Source organism: Athene cunicularia (genome assembly GCF_003259725.1).
Source record: "Athene cunicularia isolate RWA chromosome 28 unlocalized genomic scaffold, athCun1 chr28_part3, whole genome shotgun sequence".
Classification (NCBI taxonomy): Eukaryota; Metazoa; Chordata; class Aves; order Strigiformes; family Strigidae; genus Athene; species Athene cunicularia.
Genome location: NW_020799141.1, coordinates 245,650 through 262,688, shown reverse-complemented (window position 1 = coordinate 262,688; position 17,039 = coordinate 245,650). Strand labels below are relative to the sequence as shown.

The 17,039-nt window shown below is 46.2% G+C and overlaps 1 protein-coding gene across 1 annotated transcript in view; it reads left to right on the top strand.

Moving 5' to 3' along the window:
* Nucleotides 1–15,828: 15,828 nt before the first annotated feature.
* Nucleotides 15,829–17,039, top strand: part of FBN3 (fibrillin 3) — a gene marked incomplete at its 5' end in the record, with an annotated part of 112,827 nt that continues 111,616 nt past the window's right edge. The window contains 1 exon segment of the mRNA XM_026865267.1: nt 15,829–16,096. Within this exon segment, the coding sequence (XP_026721068.1) occupies nt 15,829–16,096 (268 nt within the window).

The following is a 17,039-nucleotide window of genomic DNA, read 5'->3' as shown; positions in this document are numbered from 1 at the left end:
AGTTGAAATTGTCAATGCCACAGTTGTCATTTTTATATGGATGAACAGCCTGGGGAAGGACTGGGAAGTCATCACACATACAGGTGTGATGACATCTGCGTTGGTGATACAGCTTCTCAGAGCCAGAGACAGGAAGGGACATTAGATCATCTCGAGTGGCCTCACATGGATCAGAGATTCCTGAATTTCACCCGTTTATCCTGGTACTGAGCCTAATCGCTCAATCTGACTTGTGCATTTCCTCCTGCAAGACATCCAGACTTGCTCAGAGGCATCAAGGACAGGGGAATCCACGGCTTCCTTGGCAGCTTGTTGCAATGGCAAAGCACTGTTACTATTAAACATGCTTTATTTATTTCTAATTTGTAACCATCTGACTTTGGCATCCAGCTGATTATGATTTTTTTCCCCAGTGGTAACGAACTCTCTCCTATCCTGCATTCTCCCCTTCCCCCAGTGATACTCATGCATGGCAACCGATGTACCCCTCAGACATCCTTCTGTTTTGATAAGCCCAGTAGATGAGCTTTCCCAGCCCTGTGGCCAGGGACTTTCTTCAGGCCTTTGATCAGTTTTGTAGCTCTGTTTTACAGCCTCTGCGGCTCAGCTCCCTCCCTCTAACGGCCCTGTCCTTATCCTCATTGAAGTCTTGTCCAGTCTGGGGTCTGCAAATATTCCTAGACTGTAATTTGACTTTTTTTTTTTTTTTTCTGTGCCTCTGGTGAAAGCATGAAAGGCCACAGACCCGTAAATATTATTGCAGACCCATGATCCATATCAATAACTGTCTGAACCTGTTGAGTACATGCCCCTCCGAGGTCATCCACGCAGTATCTGTTACGTCCACACTGTCCTTGAACCAAACTTATGAAAACTTACCAGTCCAGCAAGCTTCAGCCATATTGACCGATATCAGCTGAACCACTACCCTTTAACTTGTCATTAAGCTACTCCCAATTTATTTATTATAGACAGTATAGGGAGCAACACAGGCCATACAGTGTTATTCAGGAAGTCAAACCTGATCGTTGTTTAGTTCCTTCAGGCTCTTGGTGAAACTCTTGAACGTGTACCAGAAATAAAGACTCATGGGAGCGGTGGCAGCGCACACCAGCACCTTTCCTGGAAGAGTTCTTGGTCCCTCCACCAGCTGCACCAGCCCTCCGAGGCCAAGGTCCACCGCCTGCACCATGTCAGACGTCAGCCAGGAACTGCCTTTTTCAAGTGAATAAGTCATGTAGGTGTTGGCACTGAGGAAAATTTGCTTCTACTGTTAGTTCACAGCTGGCACCAGGCAGAGAGAGCTGAGAAAAAAAGAGGGTGTTTTGCACCTCCCAGGGAAGGCAAAGAAGTAAGAGCTAAACTATTAGCTCGAATCGATGTATGTTAAAAGGAAACAGATTTGCTGCTGGCTCTTGGTTTATTCTCTCATTACACTGAACTGGAAAAGAGACCCTGCAGGCGACGGACTAAAGACATTCAGGTTACCATGGCCAAACAATGACATCAGCTGATAGACTAACTCATAACAGAGGGTGGTGGTGACTCGCACACGACCCTGACAAGCAGAGTCTGTTAATGAGCCAAAAGAATAAAAAGGAAAATCTATTTCCCCAGACCTTGAAATATTAATAATACTTGCAAGAGGACTAAATAATGATGCAACTCCCGAGAGACACAGAATGGTCTTCTGCCAGACAGCCCAAGACACAAAGATGTCTGCTTGTGTTGCTTGAGGATGCTAAAGGCTGCGCTGATCTCCTGATTTAAGGCAGGAATCCTGCATCCTTGTGCTGCTAGCCGTTCAGCAGCACCCGCCGTAGTGGAGTGATTGGCTGACATAAATTTGTTCTCATCACTCCTGGTCTTCCCGTGTTTGTCAGGAATTAATTTCAAATATATCCCGAAGACTTGGGATTCTTCTTAAATGACGGGGTTAGACCAGGAACCATTGCGTGGGGGGCTGGCCTTGAGTCTGTGACAGCCCAAGCTGACAAACTGCTAGTAGCCAGGTTTGGAGCGAGTCAGTGAACACTCTTCCAGCCAACTACCGTGCACTCCTCAGGGGATAATGAGCTCGTGGTCCAGTTCAGATGCCACTGCCTTGTCCTGGGGCAGGAAGAGAGTTTAAGAATCCAGACATGATCCACAACTGGTAGTACTTTGCAGGGCAGGGGAACGGTTCTTGTGATACTAATTTGAGCGGAGCTGCTCGCCCTTCTCTTCGTATAACACGGCTTGTGGGCGGCGGAATGGGGCTTTGCTCAGGCATTTTTAGTGTCGCAGGTTACTGCAGGGAGAATTCAGGCCTGAGTTTGCTGCTTGGGATGGTTTGTTTTCTGTGGCACCGGACTGCAGCTATGCGATGGTAAGGCTGTTCCAGCACACGCTGTACTGTTCCAGCTCCAATGTTGCCTGTGTGGTCTGGCAGTGCTCGCAGTACAGATGCAGTTTTGTGCAGCACCTTCTGTGGAGGCAAATCTTGGGACAAGAAGTGAAGAAAAGAATGCCTGGGCACTATGAAACCTGAGATAAGTTTGCATTTACCAACTGATTCTTCACGGGCAAACAAATCAAAATCTGTGGACCTCCCCTGAACAGAAGAAACCAACCACCGTATTGCAGATGATGTGTCAGTGGAGAAGAATTAAAGAATTAAAGAATATCCATCCAGGACAACGCAGCTGCGTGTTGCCTCAGTTGGTGATGAATGAGCTGGCTGGTATAGCATAGAATCACAGAATGACTTGGGTGGGAAGGGACCTCTAAAGCTCCTCTAGTCCAACCCCCTGCCATGAGTAGGGACATCTTCAACTCCAGCAGGCTGCTCAGAGCCCCGTCCAACCCGGTCTTGAGTGTTTCCAGGGATGGGGCATCTACCACCTCTCTGGGCAACCTGCTCCAGGGTTTCACCACCCTCAGCGTAAAGAATTACATCCTTATGTCTAATCTGAACCTCTCCTCTTTCAGTTGAAAACCATCACCCCTTGTCCTGTCGCCGGAGTCCCTGCTAGGTACGGGAAGCTCAGTAAGTGCTTCAGTGCAGGGCTCCACCTGAATGACCCTGCTCGGCTTCTTAGCAGGGCTAACTCACCTGGAAACCTTTCCAACAGGCCCTTTGGGTGCACCAACACGATTTTTGGAAATAGACTACTCGACACAAGCCATGCCACACCACTTAGCCTTGGGGCCAAAGAATACTGCCAAACTTATTTAGCTGCTAATATGGCCGTAGGCTCGGAGAATTTACATTGAGTTTCCACTTGCAAGAAATAACTGACATAAATTTCACGTGGAAACTCCCGGACAAGTCCTTCTCCACACAACGTAAAAACGCACTGCAGATGAATTCAACCAATGAAACGCCATGCAATGTTCTGCCGCTGCCCTTCTGCTCCCCTGAATTTCCTCGGTAAAGGTTTAAACCTGCTCCTGTCAAACCCGTGGAGGGTAACCCAGCTGTACTTCTGCTTCGATGCGTCTCTCGTTTTTCTAATTATTCAGGAAGGTTATGGAAGGGTCTGCCTCTTGTATTCTGCTGAGATGCTACGATAGTTCTGCGGGTGAAAATGAAAGGTCACCTAGCAAAGCCAGAGATGATCCCATCCTGCCTGCACATCATTAGTTCCTGGACTAAATATTTTATTGTTCAGGATGAGGTTTTTTTTTCAAAGGATAGGCTCACACATTTAGTGCTTGTCTGCAGCGCTTTTCGCTGCCCCATGCAATATGCAAGAGTGCTTTCATCTGACCTTAAAATACAGCCAGCTCCGAAGCAGAAGACTGCAGTTTTTTGACAGATCGTTGCCTTCAGTTTTTGGAAGCAGACGCAGAAAGAACTGCTTGGGGAAAAAAGCAGGTGCTCCCAGCGAATTTGGATTGGGGTTAGGCCACTCTTAGTATGATTGGTCGACGTTACTTGTGCCGCTGAAAACTGACGGCTTGTTGGGTACAGGAGAATGACTTTTAACATGTTTTGACAGTCTTGGTGCTATGTGGGAGCCTGGTGGCCACATGTGCAATAGAAGTTTACAAGTATGATTTTATTTAGTTTGCCGTGGTCAGGGAGCTGAAATCTCTGGTATAAATAATTTGCTTAAAGATGGGAAGACCTGAATGAAAACACACAGGATTTCCCAGTTCTGTGTTGGAATTGGGCAGGACTGAAGACAAGCCGAGACAGATCATAGTGGGGGGTGTGTGTGTGTGTGGACTCCTCCACATGGGATCATGTAGGAGCACGGTGTAAAATCTTCACAGGACATCCACATCTCTACCCAGGAATTCATTTAGTCTTCATCCCTCTGTACACATAGAGCTCCACAAATGGCTTCCTTAAAACTCCCTGCTTTGAGTAGAGCTTCTACAGACTTTGAGAAGGCATCATGTGAAAGAAAATTATGAAAAGGCATCCTGACTTTGCTTGATAATGAGTAGAGGTCCCAAGAAAGAGTCAGTGTTACAAGATGGATCTATCTACCTAGACTTATACAAAGCTTTTGACACTGTCCTGCACAGCAACCTTGTCTCTAAATTGGAGAGAACGGATTTGACAGATGGACCACTCGGTGGATAAGGAATTGCTGGATGGTCACACTCAGAGAGCTGCAGTCAGTGGCTTGATGTCCCGGTGGAGAGCAGTGACGAGTGGTGTCCTCGGGGGTCAGGGTTGGGACCGGCGCTTTGTCGGTGACATGGACAGTGGGATCGAGGCACCCTCAGCAAGTTCACCGACAGCACCAAGATATGTGGGGCGGTGACATGCTGGAGGAAGGGATGTGTTATCTGGAGGGACCTGGACAGGCTGGAGAGGTGGGACTGTGCAATCCTCATGGAACTCAACAAGGCCAAGTGCAAGGACTTAAAGGGGGCTACAGGAAAGATGGGGAGGGACTCTATCAGGGAGTGTAGGGATAGGATGAGGGGTAACGGTTTTAAACTGAAAGAGGGCAGATTTAGATGAGATAAAAGAAAGAAATTCTCCCCTGTGAGGGGGGTGAGGCCCTGGCACAGGCTGCCCAGAGAAGCTGTGGCTGCCCCCTCCCTGGAAGGGTCCAAGGCCAGGTTGGACGGGGCTTTGGGCAGCCTGGGCTGGTGGAAGGTGGCCCTACCCGGGGCAGGGGGGTTGGAACTAGACGATCTTTAAGGTTTCTTCCAACCCAACCCATCCTGTGATTCTACCAATTCAAGGAAGAGCAATGCTGCTTTAACGCCGTGTTCTACATAACTGCAAAAAATAATAAACATAAATATACTGAGCTTCGTATTTGCTTTTAAAGCCCTTTAGAGGCCTTGGCATGCTAGTCAGCTGAAAGCTCCAGTGCTTGGTCGGAGGGTTAGGACACCTTCTTTTCAGTGACATTTCCAGAATTTACTGGGTTGAGACAGGTTGAAAATGTCTGCGTTTGAAAGACCCATTGCCAGTCCGCAGAAGGATAGTGGGGACATCCCTCATGGATCACCATTCCCACTGCACGGTTCATACTCTGCTCCCGCTTTTGGGAACCCCGAGGTGCAGTACCGAACATAGGCAGGTTTTGAAGAACTAATCCAGAGCTCAAGGTTCTCAACTAACCTGAATTGTTTTGTCTACTGAGAAAGGAAAACCAAATATAATATAACATCATGTATTTATCACATTCATTTTGATTCACTGTACGTACATTTTTGATTACTTTTTTATTGACTTTCGGTTTTACCTTAGGTCAACCTGAAATTTGCCCTTTGACCTAAAATGAAATGATGCATTTTTTTTTTCCACGTTATGTTTTACCAACCCTAAACAAGGCAGACAAAATTTGGGATGGAGCTGTCATTTTTAATCTTAAAACCAGAAGCTCGTGTGGGTTGGAAGGGACCTCCAGAGACGTCTAGTCAACCACCTGCCCAAAGCAAGTCCAATTGGATCACCCTGTCAGTCTGTGTTGAGGGGGTTATCTCCAAGAATGGAGATTCCATCATCCCCCTGTGCCTCTTCAACAGCGTTTGACCAGTCTTTGTTCAAAATTTTTTTATATCTAAGCAGGATTGCCCTTGCTCCAACTTGTGTCCACTGGATCTTGACCTTTCGTTGTGCACCTCTGAGAAAACCTGTCTGTCTTCTCTGTACCCCCCTGTTAGGTAGCTGTATACAGTAACACGATCCTCCTCTCTGCCTTCTCTTTTCACTGAACAAACTCATTTTCCACAGCCTTTCCTCATACATCATGTATTCCAACCCCCGACCATCTCGATGACCTCTACTGGACATACTCCAGTACATCACTGTCTTCCTTGTGCTGGGAAGGCAGAAACTGGAGACAATGTCCAGATGTGATCTCAGAAGTGCCGAGTAGAGGGGAATAATCACTGCCCATGACCTGCTGGCTGCACTCTTGCTGATACAGCCCAGGATGTGGTTGGTCTTTCAAAGATGATGGGGAGCAGCCTCACAATTACTTCTGCCAGCACCATCAGCACCTTCAGATGCATCCCATCTGGCTCCCGGTGTATTTTTGTTTTGAAAAAAAAAAAAAAAAAAGTCTAAGAAATATCAAAACTTGAAGTTCTCACTTTCCAGAAAAATGTATGTCCTTCTTTGTTATGACTGAAAGAATTTATGGATGATTCCAGAACTTCAAACAACATTTCTTTCAGAAAATTTGCTCTCCACAGGAAAATTCAACTCATCACCATTTCAGAGCTGTATGTAAACTTTACGAAGTTGTGCTTTTTGTTATTTTAACTAATCTGTCCTTCATTGCATGTTGTAAAATGACCAGTAACCGCCTTCCAATTGAGAAGATGGAGCTCTTGCCCACTGCTCCCCTCCTGAACCTCTCCAGTCCCTCTGGGTTCATCCCTTTGCTCTGTTTCCTTGCACCAACTGACTGCTCTGGGCTTGGATTGTGCACAACGTTCATGAGCATGACATGGGTTTTACTTATTTTTTTTTTCACCGAAAGAATAAAGAAGGACATTCTCTCCCATGAGGAATGGTTTTTACTTATTTTTTTTTCATCAAAAGAATAAAGAAAGACATTCTCTCCCATTAGGAATGACTCCAATCTGTGCCTTACTCATGGCCGGGCTCAGAAGTGTGTGGAAGTAATTGAAAGGCAGGTGCAGAGCTCTGTCTGATCTTTGTCTTCAAGATAAGCTAATTGTGGATTTCACCACACCAATACTTCTATAAAGTGAGTTGTAGGAAGGGTTATTACAGTTTTCCCTAAAATTATCCTCTTGTTTACACTTGAAATTAGTTCACATGGAATTTACAGACTTTGGACCTTCCACTGGGGAAGTACGCTCATGTGGTGACTTGTGGATTGCTGGTGTCCTAAAGAAAATTCCAGCTTCTCTATCTGAAAATTGTTTTTAGGCTTTGCCTTGGCAGATCCAAGCAGTAAGTGGCTGGAAATCCTGCATACGGCACTGAGCAGAAGTTCCTGGGATCTGGGGAGTTGGTCCAGTGTTCTCCATCTGTTCCAGCACTGTTGCCAAGTTAAACTTCTGTGCTACAGATTGCACAAAGGGGAGAAAAGAGCTACAAAAAAAAAAAAAAAAAAAGTTTGAAAATGGTGGACTTTGAATTCAACCGAAGGAAAAGAGAATAATGTGGGTGTCTTTGGGGCTGGTGGGGAGACTTCACATCTGCCTGGAGATGACCACTCTACGGCTGTGAGACTGCCCACCCCCAGGAGCAAAGGGCTAGATGCAGACTCCAGCCCACCTGAGGGCAACAAGAAAGGTGTTTGTATCCCTGATTTGAATTTCACAGGAAATGGAGGGATCGCCTTACTCCTGGCAGGAGAAAGAGGCAATTTTCATTCTAAATAAGGCAGCTCCCATGTCAAAAGTTCCACAGTGAAATCCCACTGCACTCACTGCATGGCTTTTTATGAATAAAATCTTAATAAATGTCCAGTGCTTGATTTTTTGCAGCAGACTTGCTTGGCTTTGATCTACACTTGCCTGGGCTCAGCACGGTTGCCGCAGCCTGCCAAGCTAAAGAGAAAAAAAGTTACTTTCCTTAGGTTTAAATAAAAGTGTGTTTTTTTAAACATCTTGGCTGTTGAGTTGTGTTATACATCATGCCTCGGCCCTATCCCTTCTCTCCCAATCCAGAGCGCACACTGAAACAATTTCCCTGTGGTTTCCCTCCTTGGTGGAGTCGAATTCCTAGAAAACAAAAGGAATGTTGCAACTGTGGTCACAAGCTCTAAGCTTGCAAATCTTACACACTGACGGGAGCCTTGGCTTGAGCAGGACACTGATAGCAGCTTATCACGAGTGGGTACCTTGGGTTTGATCCTTGCCATTCGCTCCAGCAAAGCAGACGGGTCTGTCTGGTTCCGTACGCATCCCGATTCCCACAGGAATGCCTCACACATGTGTGTAAAATTAGGGAATATTTCTACAGCCCTGGGAAAGGCAGAAAGCAGTGAGGATCTGATCGCCTTTGGTGGCCCCCTGCCCCCAGCTCTGAGGTCAACTCAGATCATCCAGTGACTTCCAGAGGCAAAGCCATCGGGATCTGGATCTGAGATGGTCCTGTCTAAACACGCCTGACTGAAGCCCGAAGTCTCAGGATGGGGACAGACCCTCATCCGAGTTAATCCACACTGAGTTTAGTCAAAGCTGATAGAGCCAAGAGCGCATCTCGCTGGTGCTCGGGCCGTGGCTCGCAGCCCAGCTGGACACAACTTCCCTCCACCTGCCCCAGACGGCTGATTCAGGGATGCTGGTGGAGAGGTGGGCTGGTGAGGAGACCCCTCGTTCCCACCAGAGACATAACGCTTCTCTCTGGGCTTGTGCAAAGCGGTGTGACAGCAGTGTCAGCATGGCCACTGCCCCACGGCTCTGCTCCCCAGGTGTCGCGGGCTCTGGCAAACCGGGGAATCCCTGGGAAGGAAGCCGCTGGCAAGTGTCATCTGCCCAGGCCTGCAGAGCGCGGGGCCGTGTCCTGCTGCCCAGCAGACGTTCTTCAGGAGGGATCCCGTCCTGTTGCTGAGGGAAGCTTGGCCTCTCCTCATCCCTCTGGAGTGACTCCAGCTGGACCTGAGCTAGCCCACTCCAGGCTCCACTGGTGTCTGTGGGCCCCTCAGAGTAGTGGGGGTTCCTCTGCCAGCTGGGAACTGAGTGCTGACAGTGTGAGCAGAGACCAGAGGATTCCTCCTGGTCTGGGTGTCTAGAAGGCAGCCGCCCTTCTCCGCCTGACATCAATCTTTTCTGTCTGTCATGAACGAGCACAAAATCTGGACAATGGAATCCAAAGGGCAAAGAAAGTAAGTGCCATCCTCTGCTCAGTGTTTGGCATTTCAGCAACTCTGGTTTTATCAGGCCTTTTCTGCTTTTGGAAACCTATGAAACAAAAGATCACTTTAACCATTCAGATGCTCTTGGTGTTTGCACGAGCAGCGGCAGGACTTTTCACATCCCACTCCGGGAACTGTGAGCAACAGCAAGGCTGACGGCTGTGAGCTGCTGTTAACACATCACCCTCCTTCGTCTCTCCCACCAAAGGATGGTGCCCTCTCCTTTCTCCTCAGGTTTGACTCCTCTCCCTTCTTCTCCCCCTGCTACCAGCACCTGCAGTAACACTCCCCCCCAATGCCCCAAGTGACGGGGTTGCTCAGTGCACCAGGAGGTGGCTGCCGGTCCCTTCCCCTGTCGCTTGCTGTGCTGGGAGTCCAGTGCCTGTCCTCACACTTGGGGCCTCCCTTGCACCACGCCAAGCAAACTTTGGCTTTCTAGAATTACCACGATGAATGGGAAAACGTGCCCAGCGGGGACATTTGCAATAACAGATTCCCCTCCTCCCATAAATCCTACTATAGACCCTATTAACCTTACGTAGCAAAGATCTTACTGAAGAGCATTTTTTTTCAGAAAAAAAAAACCCACCCACCCCCAACTTGCTTTTGTAAGGGCTCACCCCAGGCAGCGATGGTTGGATCTGGAGACTTTACAGCGCTGTTTCATGCCAGGGTGCACTGCACCTGGGTTATTTTAGGTGTCAGCCACAGGGGGATCCCTTGCGGGGTTTGGGGTTTTTTTTTTTTTTTGGTGAATTTTAAAGGGCGTCTAGACAATGTGCAGGAGGGGAGATATGCAGTGTTCTCGGAGGTGAAAGCCACTGCTGTTTCCCGTTGTCAGTGCATGGGCTAACGCATCCTTTTAGGGGCATCAGCTGCCTCCTATTAACTGCCCACCAGATCAGAGGGTGATTAATGAGGGATAAAATTTCTGGGGGTGGCAGTAGACTCATTGCTGTGGAGATCAGAGAGAGTCACATTTTCATGCCAAAGGCAAGGTACCGGAACATCACTTAACCCTTCCCCTCACCGGCTACGCTGCTCTGGCATTAAGTGTGGGCAGTGGAGCACAGCACAGCTGGTCCAGCTGTTCTAAACCTGAGACAGGAATCACCTATTCCCTGGGCTCATCCATTTCCTTCCACTGCCTGCGTGGGTAGAGAGTTGACATCATGAATCCCAGTGCCTTGATGTCCACACAAGACCTTTTTTTTTTTTTTTTTTTTCCCTTTTTTTTTTTTTTTTTTTTTCCTTTATTTTTTAGGCAGACAAATGTTACTGGACTCAGCAAGAGGTGAGGCGGCAAAACGATCTGGGCTGCATTATTTAGAATCTCGGATAAGATGATGAAACAGTCTGGTTCGATGTTAAATGCCTGTTGATCATGCCAGACTGTGTGCTCAACTGGAAACCGAGTGAAACAGTTAATGTTGTAGAACCATTTCCCCGGGGAAACCTTTGTCTGAATTTGTTCCTGACTGTCTTTAAATGCTTCATGTGGTGCTGCTGGCTTCCACTTTTGATCTTAAATAAGTTATGAAATTTGATGAGAAGTTTCTGGAAATTCCCCGCTTCTGTTTTTGACTCCTATTCACTGCAGAGGCATGTTTCAAAGGAAAATGGCATTATGCCCCATCTGGGGGCACGGAAGCTGAAGCACAGGGAGATGTGATTCAGCAGACCTGAAACAGATGCAACGTGTCTCGGGCTCTGTCTTGATCTCCCAAAAATCGCTTAATATTGTAGAACACCTAGAAACAGCACCGAAATCATACTGGCTAGATAATACCAAGATTCCATGGCCTTCACGCTCAAGGGATCCTTGCGGAAAAACCTTTTGCTACAGGAAAAGCACTTGTCCCTTGCCATGTGTCTGCCTTGCAGACTGCCCACTGGCCATCTGCCCAGACTATCAGACGTTCTTGCCTTGCCAGGTTTATTTGGACATGGGTCCCTGCCTGCATGGCTGCATGGCTCCTGCCATGCCAGAGCCTCAGCTGCAGGGTTACTGGTGGTATTGCCAGCAAACCCCGCCTGGAAGACAACCCTGGGGCTTGCAGTGAAGCAGATTCAGGGGATGCGTCTTTCCAGTCCATTACCTAGCTCATCTGAGCCCGGCTTATCTCTGGACAAGTCCTGTTCTTAGAGGGTCAGGAGTCTGGCCACACTCTGCCGCTGTGGAGTGGCTGCAGGAGGAAGGGATGCTCTGCGGGTTGTTCTGGGGCCAAGGGACATCCACCTGACTTTCAGGAGGGGTCCAGGGTCACAGCTCCATCAGGGACAGAGCATCTTTGGCTCCCTACCAAGGAGCGGAGCCCACAGTCCCAGCTGTCACCCGGCTTCTCAGGATCCTTCTCCTGGCCTCCTCCACCACCATCATCTCAGTAGCTGGTCCCAGTGGCCACAGCTCTGCCCGCTGGCAGCATCCCATGCCCTGGCATCACCAAGCTCTCAGGTAGTGCAGGTTTACCAGGCAGATCCACTTCACCGTATCATCCTCAGACCATTTTACACCATTCCCTTTAAATAAAACCTCTTAATTTCTTAGTTTCAAACCCAGAGTGTGCAGCTGTGGGCTTGCCAGGACACAGCCTTGCAGGGAGCTTGGAGCAGCAGCATAAATCCCACATTCCCTGACCTCAGTTTTCAGCAAGAATCTGAACACAAGAGCCTGATCTTGACTTTTTTTTTTTTTTTTTATTAAGAACTGTTGCTGTCCTGACAGCAATTGTGTCATCTTGCAAGAAGCAACATGTGCTAATTTTAGCAAATGCATTTTTTAGATTACAGGCAATGAAGTCAGAAATGGAAAAGTTAAAGCTACTTTAGCTCAGCTCTGTTAGATGTTTTTGACAGCCAGTGATATGACTGAAGACATCATCTACACTTTTGCGCAGAAATACAGGGAAGAGGTGTAACATCAGCACTGACACTGGTGTGGGAGACAGAAAAAGCCAAATTCCCATCTGTCATTATAGTCATAAGATCCTGATGTCATGTATTGCCCAGAGAAAGAGCCATGAGATAGCCAAGTCCAGCATTAAAAAGAAAATGTGGAAGTTAACAACTATCTAGGTAACTTTAAACATCCTCTCCCATGCATTTTCTTCATTATAATAACACTAATTAATGCGGATCTCATGCTATTTCTCCATAGGAATGTCACGTACGGTACCTGCGATACCTGGAGCTCACCAAAATGAAGAGATGGGATCTTTTTCTCTACCCTGTCCGATGGTCGTACACATTATTTATTGCCCAAAGTTCAGTCTAGGCACACAAGAGACACGGCAAAAATTCCTGGAGCAACACTGTGAAAAACTTGTCAATCTCTATCCGGTTTGTCAAGTGGTTTTGACAGATAATTATTTGCAAATCTTTCATTTCTCTAATCATAAAATTATATGCTGTACTTTTTCTTTTCGAAACAACATTTTAGGACCTTGAGTAAATATAATAATTTCAAATTTGTTAAGAACCCCTCCAAAACCAAAAGTAAGTGCGTTGTTTAAAGCCAAATTATATGTTCATGTCAAGCTAAAATGTTCATCAAATCACCCCTAAAGACTCTTCCTTTCCCTTCCTTTATTTTTCAGTTTGTCCAGTGCAGCAAAAAAAATCAATTACTTGTACAGCTCTATTCTAAGCACATAATTAATAATAATTAATTACAAGCGTTTTTCCACTGTGTTTCACATATTAAAACTGAAACACTTCACAAGTAGTTTATCTTCATGACAGCCCCGTGAACTAAGGCGAGGCGTTACCCTGTTTTACAGGCAGGGATCTTAAACACAGTGCAGTTGGCACGAAGAAATATTTACTAATTTTGAGAGGCTGGCAACTGATTTTTTTTTTTTTCTATGATATTAATTTTACAGCAGTTCACGCGCTTTCAAAAAAGTTTGGGCCCTTGGGGTTTTCTTTGGGCATGATTTGAAAGCCACACTGGCCAAGCTAAGAAATTTTCTCTAACTTAATTATGTTTTTCAGTTAGGCAGCCTTATTTAAAATAGTGGCTAGCGCTCCTGTGCTATAGGGAGCTTTGCTCTGGATAGATCCGCTGTGTGATTGATACTGCTCTACCTTTATTCCTACAGACAAGGATTCTCCATTTGACTCTAAAAACTGCGGAAGGGCAGCTGCTTTTTATTTAGGGTAATTTTACGTGGGCTGGTTGGGAGCATATAGAGCCAACCTGCTGCTCCTCACACTTCAGAGCTTCTCCCTTGCAGAGTTTTCTAGACCATGAAACGATACAGCTGAGAAACATCAACTGTTCCACCACTTCTTGTTTTTCAGGGGGTTGATGTGCACCCCAGTATTTCCTGACAGAAAGATGACTTTCCTCCAACTCCCTCTCCCATCCCCAACTCGAGGTCTGCTATGGAGTTACACTGGATTCAAGCAGCAGAGGTAGGTTACAGGCTCTAAATATTCAGTTGCCTTCTCCACGATTCCTGGGACCAGGTAGACCCAGGAATGATCAGGGTGAATAAATTCTTGTGCGCAAAAGCAATGCCAAAACACCCAGCCACCCAGGGGGAAAACAGATGGGGAGCTAGGCAAACACATACAAGTGTTTGTAACTCCCTGTGGCCGGCAACAAGCATTTGATGGCAGGGAAATAAAAAACTGGTTGGAGGCTTGGAGGAGACTTTGAAGGAGATCTTGCTGGGCTGCCTGAATCCTGGGGCTCGCTATGCCCTAATCACATGCAGCTGTGCCGAAAAACCCTGCTCTAGAAAATCAGGGAGGGAGCTAAAAGCATCATGTTCGTAGAGGTTTGCGTATGTTGGAGGGATTAAAATGCTTCTTCCACTTCCAAAGTGGAATGCAGAAGAAAAAAAAAAAAACAGAAAACTTCTCCATTTATGTAACATCACCTGCTCTGGACACTTGAAAGTCTGCGTTATTTTAAAACATTCGAGGGTCAAAAGTCACAGATAGATTTCTGGGAGCTTCTGCAAATATAACAAAGACCCTGGGTGCGTTTTTAGGTGTCAGAATACCTTTAACTATCCAGCGCCTGCATCAACGTGGTGAGCACAGCATAGGAGTCAGCAAGGATTAAAGTAGACTGGACTGGAAAGGGAATCTTTTGCCTCAGCAGTTGTTACCAACTTGGTTTGCCCTTGAGAGGGAGGAAAACGTCAGGGTTTGTGCTTTCGTTGCTATTCTACTCTGCACCGTGTCCCAGTTCTGCCGTTCTTAACCAGGTAAAGTCCACATTTGTTTGAAACCGAAATAGGTATGGCAGGATTAGGCCCAGGAAATAGTTGTGTTTTTGGTTTTGTTTTTTTTTATCTCGTTGAGCCCTACAGAGCGCTGCGGACGTGTTGACAGAGCTGCATTCCTTGCAACGCTCCGTTATTGGCTGCCTGTGAAAATGCGCTCTGCCTTTTCCCTGTTAGTCTCCACAAATTTGCTGCTAATTAGGCTGAGCATCATCTGACTTCTATAAAGCTAGTAGGGGGTTGATTAGGAAGAGCAAAAAGAACAAAGAAGGCAGCGAGGACATTTCAAAGAGAGGCGGGAGAAGAGATGACAGTCGCCCTGTCAGCTTGGGGCTCGCCCTGGAATTTCTGCACCTCTGTGAACTGACCCGATAGCTGCATTTGAACCCTCATCCACGGGGTGTAAAGAGGTAACGGAGCTCCAAGCCAGATGGTGGGATAATGAGGAGGCGTTCGCCTCGCCGGGCGCATTGCGCTCAGCCGTTTGGGTTCCATTTGGCACAGAAACTTCTCTGAACCTCTTTGACCTGAAAAGCAGCTTGATTTGGGCTTTCTGGGGTGACTTCGGGCACAGCAGGCGTCCGCGCTGGGGGGACTTCCACCTCCTGGAAAAGTGGCGGGTGTTCAGTGGCACAGAGAGGAGGAGAGCCACGTGCATTTTATTATATAGTAATTAAAGAAAAGCCATCAGTTATGATTCCTAAAGCAAGAGGCAAAGATTATTTTTTCTTTGCACAGAGCGAAAGAGTGGAATTAGACTCAGAGCTGACATTCAAAGTTCTTCCTTAGAAGAAAGACAATTTCCCCAACATACTCCTTTTTTTATTATTTAAAAAAAAATATTTATTGTGAGAAAATGCTTTTAACTTCAAAGATTTTCTCCCCTGGAGCCAAGGTAACTTTTGAGCATGAAGGTCCTTGGCTGGGTCACCTATCCTTCAAGCCATCTGTCTTAACTGATTCACGTTAGTTATACCAAGTACAGGAAAATGATCAGCAAGAAAAGTGCCTTTTACTTATTTTTTTTTTTTCCCCCCTTACGGCTAACACACCATCATTTCTCAAAAAAAAAAAAAAAAAAAAAAAAAACCAAATTGAAAATGAATTATTTTTCACCCAGTCTTTTGATGTGAAGTCTCTGTGACTAATGCCCTCCTGCCTTCTGCAGCTCCAGCCTAAATTTGGGACAAGCAGCCACTGCATCCAGCTGAACTGAAAGCATTCCCTAATTAACTGAACCAAACGAGCCCTCAGCTCCGAAGGAATGGTGAGGTGAGAATCATGTCTGCATTCAGACGTCTCTTGCTAAACCCAACCTTCTCCCCCAGCCCCTCCTTGAAGTTAGAAACTTTTGGCTGAAGAATGCGGGAGGATTGTCCTCTCGCTACTCCCACTCCTCCTGCACCCCTTTCTCCGCCGCAAGGCCCTCCCCCTGTCCAATTTGGATGAGGCTGTACCTTTTCTTCTCTCCTTCAAGAGTGAGGGTTTTATTCCCTTCTTTTCTGCCCAGATCTCCACTAAACAAAGGAGCTCTGGGCACATCACCAGTTCCAGGACGTAAAGGTATTTAAACAGTTTCAGACTAAATCCAGAGCTGCATAGCTACGAGCTGATTTCTTTCTCTTTATCTAATTGTTTGTCTGCCTAATTGTATTTTACTGTTGTTTTGCACATATATCTATATATATTTTAAAATTGATTTTAATTTGCACACTCAAAGGCATGGTTTCGAAATATCTTTTCCTAATTCCCTCCAAACTTGCAAATCAGTTTAAAATCTGATTTAGTGACGGGTTCTCTTTGCTTTGTCAGTGTATTTCCTAAAGTGGTTTGATGGAATTTCTCGGAGCTGAAAATAATTTTTGAGCCTTTTTTTTTTTTTTTTTTTTAAAAAAAAAACCCAACAACTCTCTTTTGATGGTGTAAATGACTTTTCCATACTCTCTTAGTTGTGTGAACGCTCTCAGAGTATGTGCCTGTGTATCGATCATTTGTCATGCTTCTAATTTCTCCGTGAGGAAATGGATGCATCTGGACTTGCTTCAGTTTTAAAAATTTTTTTTTGCGTGAAGGCTGGAAATCTCCTGAAGCGCAAAACTTTATATGCTTTTTACAACTTCTTTTTTCCAATCTGTTCTCTACCTTGGGAGCTCTAGGAGGAGAGGAAACGCTCTCCCTTTTGTCTCGCTGGAGATAATCATATCCCAGCCTTCAGCAGACAGGCGTGTGTAGCAAAGTAGCAGAGCTCTTAGGGCTGCAGGAAGGGCAGTTTCTTTGTCTCTGCTTCCAGCCCTGCCTTTTTCCTTCCCACTCTGTCTTTCTCATTCACTGCATTTGAAATATTAGAGCCTGAAAAATGCATGCCCTCAAGAGCTGAGAGATTCCCAGCTGGGACACTGGGAGCAGTGAGGGGGTTTAATTTTTTTTTTTTTTTTTGGTTCAGACACATTTTCTGTCTTGTCTGGGCTGATTTTTTTTTTTTTTTTTTTTTTTTTTTTTTTTTTTT